Source organism: Belonocnema kinseyi, chromosome 4 (assembly GCF_010883055.1).
Source record: "Belonocnema kinseyi isolate 2016_QV_RU_SX_M_011 chromosome 4, B_treatae_v1, whole genome shotgun sequence".
Lineage (NCBI taxonomy): Eukaryota > Metazoa > Arthropoda > Insecta > Hymenoptera > Cynipidae > Belonocnema > Belonocnema kinseyi.
The window spans coordinates 108,034,341-108,045,065 of NC_046660.1; the positions used below are offsets into that span (position 1 = coordinate 108,034,341).

General features: G+C 31.8%; 1 protein-coding gene across 1 annotated transcript in view; it reads left to right on the forward strand.

Moving 5' to 3' along the window:
* LOC117171043 overlaps positions 1-4,524 on the forward strand; it is an 82,678-nt gene extending 78,154 nt beyond the window's left edge. The window contains exon 4 of the mRNA XM_033358089.1: positions 2,312-4,524. Coding sequence (XP_033213980.1) covers positions 2,312-2,397 — 86 coding nt within the window. The 3' untranslated portion in view covers positions 2,398-4,524. The remainder of the gene's footprint in view (positions 1-2,311) is intronic.
* The last annotated feature ends 6,201 nt before the right edge of the window (positions 4,525-10,725 follow it).

Sequence of the window (10,725 nt, forward strand, 5' to 3'; positions counted from 1 at the left end):
TTGATTCCAGAGAAAAAACTTTATTACATTATAAATACCAGATAGGGATCAATGTTAATAATTTTTGTTCATAACATGAAAAATTGTTTATTATCTCTTATTAATTTAACTAAGGAACGGATTTTCTCTATAAATTATTCGAATTTAATGTGAATAAAGTGAAGAATGGATGCTAATCTGCACGAAACATCTTTATATGAGATAGTTGATAAATATGTTCTGTGTTTTGGAACGGTACAGTTGGAAAACAAACTTTTTTCTTTTTTATTATTAAATAAAATTATAATCATTTTTATTAATTAGACTGTGCCAATTTGAAGCAGAGTTTTATCAGATTTAATTTTTTAATACAAGTTTAAGTCGGATAAAAATTGTCTTCTGAAAATTGATTTGTACCTGGACTTTTTTTGCCCAACTGTTCGTCGGCCCGAAATTCGGGATGAGTTATATCCAATTATTCGGTACCATTAGGCACATCCAATAAATTAATAACGAATTTATTACAGAATTTATTTTACGTAAAGTCATTTTAATAATCCAATGAAATATTTTGCAGTCAATTTTAATCATATAATTAGATACTTCATCATTAATAATGCTCAGTGGAGGTTATATTGCCCCGAGTGGTTAATTACACGGAGTTTCGGTGTACACTAGATTGCAAGATTGCAAACTTGCATGTGATCGCAAAAGTTTGCATATATGTGAATGAAAAATGTTGCATGTGATTGCCAAATATTCCATGGATTTTTTAGATTTTAGATAGATCTTTATAGATTGTATAGATTTTGCACACGAGATTGCAGGACCTTTACAAAAAAATATGATAAGAAAATTAGTATAGGCCTATAATGAATTTCCGATCATCTTTGTAATCCTTTGAAATCCATGGAGGGTAAAAAAAATTCTTTAAATCTCTTGAAATCCGTTGGATTCCCTTAAAATCCGCATATGGTACCCTTTAAAATTCCTCGAGATGTTTCGAAATCTCATGAAATTTCTTGAGATCCGTAGAAATATGTTTATATCTGTTAAACCGATGAAAGCCTTTAAAATGAGTGGACATGTTTAAACATGCTATAAAATTCTTTGGAAAGCCATAAAATTCCTTAAAATAATTGGAAATACTAAGGATTGTAAAAAATTCTAGGAGATTGCAAATAACTCTATGGGATTATATGAGATTGTCTAAGATTGCAAATAGAGCGTACACTCGAGTCGCGGTACTGCGAAATTCAGTACGGCTAACTCCCGCTATATTGAGTACGTTTTTCTCCCGATAGTGAAAACGACGTTATAACCCATTCTCCCCCACTAACCATTTGTACATTTGATGGTAACATCAAAATTACAATTCACTGCCATTTTAATTTTAATTAATAATCAAATACATTCGATACTTACGGTGGTAGATTTTATATTTGAGATGTCTTTCAACGTTTCTTATTGATTCAAATCGTCACAACAAACTTTCAGGATGTAAACAGTAGACATGCGCGCACACGGATGCACGTACGTATCATTTGTCACAGATTTGACATAGCAAATAGTCGGAGGAGTGGTGTTCCCTCATGTGTTCTCACTATTGAGGACAGACCTGCGCTAAATGTTCACAGTACCGCGACTCGAGTGTACACTAGATTGCATAAATAATTAGCCCCTAAATCGATACTGAATAATAAACTTTCGTTGAGAATTCTGGTGTAAGTTTTGATAAGGCTTTACGTCAATATTGTCAAAGAAACCTTTTACTATTTTCCAATATATCCGTGGCATTAAATATACGTTTTGCGTCTGTCAATTATCTCAACTTTGAACCACGAATTTCTAAAAGTTTCCTGCATTTTCTAAAGGTTTCTATTTGAATTCATTCTCTACAGAAAACTTGTATTAAGTTTCGCTTTCATAAAATAGATTCGGCAAATCTTTTACTCGTTCTGCAACACTCGTAAATCCGGAAAATTTTTTTTAAGTGATCGATTTTCAATAAAAAGTTGAGGAGAAAACGAAAGTTAAAGAAAGTTATGTATTAAGAAATCTCACTGAACATTTTAAGAGTTCTTCTTTGAAGCGTATGTGAGAAATGTTCATTGTGCTCTAAGATCATTCCTAACTGACCAAAATATGGGAAAGTTTACTCACTGCCGAGAAATTCATCAAATTGAGCTAAAATATACTTATTGTAAATAACAATAACTGAATACAGAATAATCCGTAAATATATTAAATTACAAAATTTAAATCAGAGATGTTTTTCAAACCGAGTTTACTTTTCAATATATGTATATCTCACATGTCTTTTCTGTTATAGTAAGGAAAGAAAACGAAGCACTGCTGAATTCTTTGAATCAGGATTCTTCAATATTTGAAAACACGACGGAGCCATCATTTGAATAAGAAAAACAGATTTTCCCTGCTGCTTGCATTTCAAGCTCGATACCATTCTTACTAGAATACTGCCGTTGAAAATAATACATATTCCAGCTGAGAGGTCAGATGAATTTTTTAAATAATAATTCACTAGAGATTTGAATATAGGGAAAATGGGGGCGAAAAATTACAAAAGTTGAGGCGAAAACTGTGTTTGTTTTTTAATTCAGAAGCTCATTTAAATTATTTTTTAAATTAGAGATTTGAACATAAATGTAAAAGCAAAGAATTATAAGATTTGATTTGAAGATTTTATAGGTTTATAATTGGTATAAGAATATTTTATAAGTATCCTTTTTGAAGTTAAGGGTAAAGTTAAAGGTAAAATTTTGATAATCGTAGGACATAGATTTTTGTAATGGTTTTCGAATTATCTGAAAATTATTTGCAATGAAATCTTTCTAAATTATAATTTTAATAGTGTCATACTGGACACATTGATTTTGTAAAGTATCTCGTTTGATTACGGAAATTAAGCAACGCCTGGTTCAATATCCATGTTGGGTAGCTATGACAGCGCCACCAATTTGGAACCTTTGTGTAGAAATTTGAATTTTAACTCAGTATTAACAATAAATCTTACAGTAGATAATTAATTTGAGATATTAGTATAATATTTTTGATTAAAATCAATTGATACTTACTGCTCTTTTTTATTAAACTGGCAAGCATATTAAAAAAAACTTTATTTAACATTTCCACATTGTTTTTAATTAATGTGCATAAAGCTTAAAATGAAACGACGTGGATGCTTTAACTTACCTGGGAACTTTTATCACTTAAAAATGAAATACGGCTGCGAAATTCTACAGATGTATTCACTTTGTTTGTATTTATTTGTCCTAATTTTATGAGTATTCTACTTTCTCATAGGTATCAAATAAACGTGCTTCCTCATAGAGGGAGGGTCATTTTTTCTAGTAAAAGAAGAAAATGGATACACTTAACTCTTGCTTTCAGTCCAGTGTCGGGGGTTACCTTCAAATAGCCTTGGATTGAATTCGGTCGGATCAAAACGTAAACAGTCAGGTCCACCTGAACCATTTCCAATTCGAATGCATGCTATTGCGCAATAGACTTAAGCAATCGCTCTCGCCCTGATCCCCTGAGAAACTGTGGGGGCCAGCAGTTCTAGGAAGGCCTAAAACGGGGGAACTGAAACCGAGAGTTGGGTGTACTTTCAATATGTTTCAAGCTTATGTTTCTGTCTTCCCGAAAATCTTATCAACAACTATTTAACTTGAGGTAGTGCTATATTCCAAATTGAGCCCAAAGTTTTCTTCATAGATACAATCTATCTTTTGTTTTAACTTTCTAAGTAGCTATTGATAGGTGATGCCAATATTGGTAGGTTATGGTTGGTCACGAAAAGTTCTTAATAGATGATATATCTTTTAAATTTATATATTGGTCAAATGTAGGTCAAACACAATACTGTCGTATTCCTAATATTAGCACAGTTTTTCTTATATATATATATATATAATTAAAAATTTGTCATGAGGACAACCGCAGGATTTCGCCGGGAGCGGGTGCTAATCTGGAAAATTGCACCCGCTTCCAGTGAAATCGCGGTAAAATTTCAGCCACAACCACGTCTCACGACACTTTTTTTAAACTTCATAAATCTATACTGATGGGTCATAAAAGGTTCAACAATGGTCAATCGATGCGTCTCAAGGTCGCGAACAAATACAATACATATAATACTTTCATATTTTTAATTTCAAGAAAAATTTTCTTATATTAACAGAATAAATAATTTTTTGTTGAAACTTCATAAATCTGTACTGGAAGATCATAAAGGTTTTAACAATAGGTATTGTTGTATTCTGATCATCAAAAAAGTTTTTATAATATAAACAAGGTAAAATTTTTTGTTTGATATCTCTAAACACAAAGAAAACTACTTCTAAATGCCCGATTTAGTCCAAATTCTATCAGGTATATAGATATCAGTTTGAAATACAATTGTGTCAAATTTCATAATCATAGCTCTTCCTTTTCGAGGTATGGTAAACAGAAGAAACATAGTAATACAAGATGATGAACTTTAAATGTAGTTGAATTTAATTTTTGCATTCAATTAAGTAAGTCACTTAATTTCAACCAGAAATGGAACTTAAGTGCAGTGTCTCGTATCTGATATACGAGTAATATGATAATTAACTGACAGGTATGTTGAGTTTGGGATGATTTTCATTCGCGTGCTCTGAAATTCAATTTGTGCTGGCAGAAAGGCGTGCGCGAAATGCGATGCGACGATGCGCAAACACTTTAACGGATTTCGGCGATTTTAGAAGTGGAGCCAGGAGATCAGCTGAGAGTAGCCAATATGGCGTCGATAGCGCTGGATAGTAGCGATCAACACTGAACTTATGATAATTGTTTCGTCAACGGATTTATGATTATAAATAGAATAATGGTATATATGCGATGAAAAAATATATGAAAAAGGATTGAAGAATGACGTTCTGTACCTGGTAGCTTGAAATGGATATAAGTGCCTTGTTTAGTGTCATTAAGTTCATTTTTCCTTCTACTAATCTCATAGACTTGCAGGATAAAACAACTTCCAGTTTCATTTCACACGCACGCGTTGATGGAAAGTCAACAATCATTCTGTCTTAGATTAACCTATAAAGTACATTTTACGTATATAAAGCAGCTGACTTACAACCAAGCGCATTACTTAAAGTCATGTCATCATTATCAGTTGACTTTCAACTGGCGAATGATCCTTTTGGTTACATCTGAAAGTCAACCGCCTTTTTCTACTGAAATTCAAATTCTTGTATTACTGTGAAGACACACACACACACACACACACAGAGAAAATTAAAAAAAAATTAAACTCCTGCAGGCGAATTATACCGAAATATGTCAAAAATTATGTATGGTCAAAATTTTAGGTAATTACAAACCTCCCTCTATGAGGAAGCAACTAATAAATTTTGTTGATTCCTATTTTTAGTTATTTAATGTTTGAATATATACGCATATAAAATTTGAAATTGGTTCTTTATAGTTGACACACATGCATTTTTGGTTCAATTTTGTACTTGTATTTGAAAACATATTATAATTTAGAAACTTTTATTCTTTTACCTATTAATGTTCCTAATAGAAATTAATTGAATTTTAAAGACCTTCATCTGTAAATATTTAAAATCAGTGAATTTTGACAGATTTTTTTCTGATTGAAATCGTAAATTCCTCAAGGCTTCAAATTTGTTACTGGTTCATTTTGAATTTCTGTAATTCGCAGAACATAATTTATCCTATTTAATTTGCCTTGCCTTGTAAAAATGGTTTAGTTTTGACGGTTTGTAAGTTTGTGAACAAACCTTTTATTTCAAAAATGTCAAAATCAGATTCATTTTAATTAAAACTAATAATATACATACTTCCAAAGATGATCCCTGGCGGAACGAATGAACGGAAAGAATACTAGCGGGAGCGCACACTCCCTCCGCCACATGGTTTGTGTGCCCCTGCTCTACAGCGTACTCTTAGACTTGTATACTTGTATAGTATCCACATAGGATCCCCTCCGTATCATGCAAAAAAAAACTCAATAAAAAACAGCAAGGCAGACATTTAACCTTTAGCAATTCGGATTCTACGTTAAATTTTCCATCAGATTGTCACGGAGTAATTGCAATAGTTTTATTGCTGCGTTAAAAATTAAAAAAAAGTTATAATTTCTGCTAAAGGCGTCTTCAAGCGCATCCATAGTCGCTTAAGTAGTATGCTGCTACTGAAAGAAGATGCGCTTGAATTCGCCTTGAGCCTACCCGGTAACAAGCGTTGAATTCAGAAAAATGAAGAATTTGTATTCCTATGAATACGCGATTTTTCCTCCGTCTAAAAATCCCCCAACGGGAACAGAAAAAGTGCAAATCCTATTCCTCTCAATCGACTTAATAAAATTCAAAATTATATTTATTTATATTTTAATAATGTATTTTAATGTCTTAAAAAATGCAAGAAAGAAATCTATGCAAATGCGTGAATTTAAATAATTTTAACTCTAGAGAGGCAGAGTTGAATTGGTGAGAATTAAAATTTGAGAATTTACATTCCGCATGAAGGAATTAAAACAACTTATTACACATATTTTGTGAACTTATCAGAAGGAATTAAATAAAATCAAAATACGACTACATCTGAGGAATAAAAAATATCTCTGTGAGGTGCGTTACCGGTACAATTAGAAGGAATTAAATATATTGAAAACACGTTCTCTTTGGGAGAATAGAAAACTGTGTGGCGGTCGCTATGGAAATAGAAGTGAATAAGTTTAGCAGGTATCTTATTCTTATTGTGGCATTTTAGACAGATAGAAAAATTGCGTATTCAAAATAATAGAATAATTTTCATTTTTGCGCTGAAATCTGAAAATATTAATTTTTTTCTATTTTACGCTTATTACCAGCCATGTTAATAACAGGTATTGTATTCTTTATTTCTTTTAACGCTGCCAAAGAAACTATAGCAGATATACCGTGAGATTCTGATGCACAATTACACATAAAATCCGAATTGCAACAAGTTGAATGTCCATCATGCTGTTTTTTTTTGGAGTTTTTGTTGCATGATACTTTTTAAATTTTGAGCATTTAATTTTTAAACCATTTCAATATCGGATCACTTTAATTTGTATTTTTATAATTATTACTAACATAAACTCCAAGTTGAAACACATTGTATTATATTTTAATGTTTTCAAAATTATTGTTGAATTATTCAATCTTAACTGACTCAATTTAATTTGCAATCACATGCAAATATTTTGTCCGTTACAATGGAAATTCAAATGTACGCACCCCTCGACTTAAAGGATCTTTAAAATATCATTAATTCTCCTCATGGACTTTAAATGGAATGATATATTTCAAATTCACTATTTGAAATTGGATCACGAAGTGGCACTTACGAGCCTATAAACAACTCTTCGTCAAAAATGAATAGTACTCTAGTTTAATCGAATTTCCAGAAATGAGCTTCTGAATTGAATTTCGACAAAACCGACTTTAATTCTGAGTAGATTTTTAAAAATAAACTTCCTCTGAATCGTTTTTAGGCGAGGCTCATATCGAAACGTAAACTATTACGAATGATATGCTATAAGATATGCTAATACTATTCTTTGAATATATCCCTTTGTAAATATTTCCTTGAGTCTAGCACCCTTTTTGCTTGATCGAACGAGAAAATCGATTTTGCTGACAGATTTGTTACCTATCGACTCCTAACAAGGTCATTGCTGATATTTTGAAATCGTTGATAAATATTAGGTATATCTGCGATTTGCGTCGAATATGCAGTAAATTTATCTGTAACTGTGTTCCTGAGATTTTATGGAGTGGACTTCGAAAGCGATGTTGTAGTTATCAAAATGTGTAAAAAGAATAGAATGTAATAGAAGTGCCGAATTATATTTTGGCGAGATAATTTGATGCTGTAAATCAAAAAGAGAAAAACTGTGTCTAATATTGTTCTTTTTATTTAAGGAATTAAAAGTTTACGTTTTAAGAATGACGTTGAAATATTTACTGGAAGTAGAGGTAAAACCAAATGTCATGACAACGAACGACTCGTTTAGACCTAACATTTTTTTGCTGTGTATATTTTAATTATAAGACATTTCTTTAATCACGAATTAACACACAAACTTAAAAGTGGACATAGAATTAATTGATACTTATATAGAAAGTGTTCAGATCTTTGAAATCAGTTACTGCACATTGTATGACGTCAAATGTATCATTTTCTTTGGTATAAGTATGGGAAAAATTTTAAAGGGAAACGATTAATTTTAAATAAACTATTTTTTTCTGTATTACGCTCGTTTTCTGACAAAACTAACTATTACTGTAGCCTTATCAAAGAACAACTGGAGCTGGTCGTGTAAATAGGTGTTATAATCATCAAAAATAAGTAGTATTTAGAAATATATATTAAATAGGCCATATCAAGTTGGCAGTAATCAATGCAAAAAGCGAATTGTTGTTGTCAATTGTTAATATAATGTGTCATAATCGTAAGGGTTGTAATAAGCCATGACAATTTTATTATGTGCCAATGATACATGAAAGGGCAGAGTTAAATGTAAGATTCCAAGGGGCTCAAATAATGTTGCTCATTGCATTAATTCTCCAGAAAGATAAATTTACGAATAACTATTATTAAAATATTTTTAGATCACTATAACTAAACTGACGATCCACGACTCGTCCTCACACCTGTATCAGGGCAGCTGGTGACGACAGGCAATCGAGTCTATTCGGCTTATCCCGAGGGGCTATTCACTCTCGAATAACGAAAACATTGCATGACGATTTCATGTGATTTCATGTGATATTTACGTTGTCTGCAGTGAATTTACTTTATTGGCCGATAATTTCTTTCTTAGCACGCACTACACCCAGTAGTCCACTCTAACTCGCCGTAAGTCATGCTGATTTCGCCGTTCTTTGCGTTAGACATGCGTTAGATAGCGCTAACAGCAGTAACCGACGTTAAACGACACTCTGCGAGAACCGAGGCACAGTGGTGGGGAGAAAATGCACTTTTTTCTTTAAAAAAAACCCAGAGCGTTCTCTTGTAGCCCGGTCTTCATTTTTTTTCATAATTAAAGTGCATTCAACTTTCAAGAATCTGCACCTCGAGATTTCTGTTTGCTTCTTTTATTTATTTATAATATTTTCACTCAAAATATGAAAAACGTGAGATTTTTCCTCGAATTTTTTTGTGCTGCAAAAACTGCTTAACTAAACTTGAAGTCATCTTAAATCGACATGTGTCGAATTAGAAAAATTTAAATTTTGGTAAAAAAGATAAATAAATTCAAAATGTTGGGATTGTCGCGTAGAAAAAAATAGTTTTTTTTTACTAAAACTGTTTGAAATTATTGTGCGAATGGAAGATACGAAATTCCTGACTTCAGCTTTACAGACACAAATTTTTAATTCGTAATTGTGAAAATTGCGTGCAAATAAGCTTAGTTGTTACACAAATGGGCGACGCAAAAGCACGTTGTAAAAATTCAAACATAACGTCACCCGTTCATAGTGATCACGTGTTACCGGATCGATGGCGAAAAAGGACGGCATCATCTGAACTCTACTTCGTTCGTACAAAACTAAGCGATCTTGTTCGCACTAATGGAACTCACGCTGACTGCAGCGTTGTCGTATGTTATAAAACGTTATTCGCGTTATTTCGGCTCACTCTGCAGCACTGTGCTACATTGCTTCCTTCTTAACTGTCGTTATACGCATGGTCTACTGATTTCGAACACTGTACACCCTAAGCATCATTACTCCGAGCATTATTTACGTTATAGGCACAACTAAAAAATGATTTCATACGTTAAATACAAGAGTGAATAGCCCCTCGTCTTATCCTTACTCAAGGAGACATATACCCACAAATCAATTCATGCGATTAATTCATAATAATATTGTTTTAAAAAGAGCACCTAATTTTTGAACGATGACTAATCTGTTTGAACACTTCAGTCCGAAATATTCACAGAAACTCACAGTCGTTAGAAATACTATAGTAGTTTGCAAGCAAGCCCATGTAATAATCAGGGTGGCCGCTGGACCGGGAAACCTGGAAAACCAGGAAATGACCGGGAATTTTACGAGGCCGGAAAAACCCAGAAAGTGCAGTGAATTTATTTTTTGACCGGGAATTTTACCAATTTTTAGAAACAGACTCTGTCCAACTTTGGTTTCAACCGTTTTTTTTTTAAATCGAAGACTTTTGATAAAAAAAATTTTAGTTGATCAAATGTGAATATAAATTAATTAACGATTTTTTAAATTGAATTGAACTGTAACATTTTAAAAGTGAATAATAATTGATTTTACAGGACGATTCCAAATCAATTCACAATTTTAGATTTTCCAGATTTTAACTTTGATAATTAAATTGTTTTAATTGAAAAGTCGTATTAGTTAAACAAATGTAAACGCCTGATTGAAACTTTATAAACTATTTTCAATTTAAAAATAATTGCAAAATAATATATTCACAATCCAAGGCTTTAATTAGTTTTCAAATATTAGTTCAGGCTAAAATACTCAACTTTTAAAACATTTAATTTGACATTTTTTAATTAACAAAAAGAACAACTCATTAATAGTTAATATTTAGAAATATCCGAATATTCATTCAAAATCAGTAATTATAACTTAAATATTTAAAACCAAACAATAAAATTAAACTTTGAATGTTACATTTTTAATTATTCATCATTTACAACATACGTGATACGTTGGG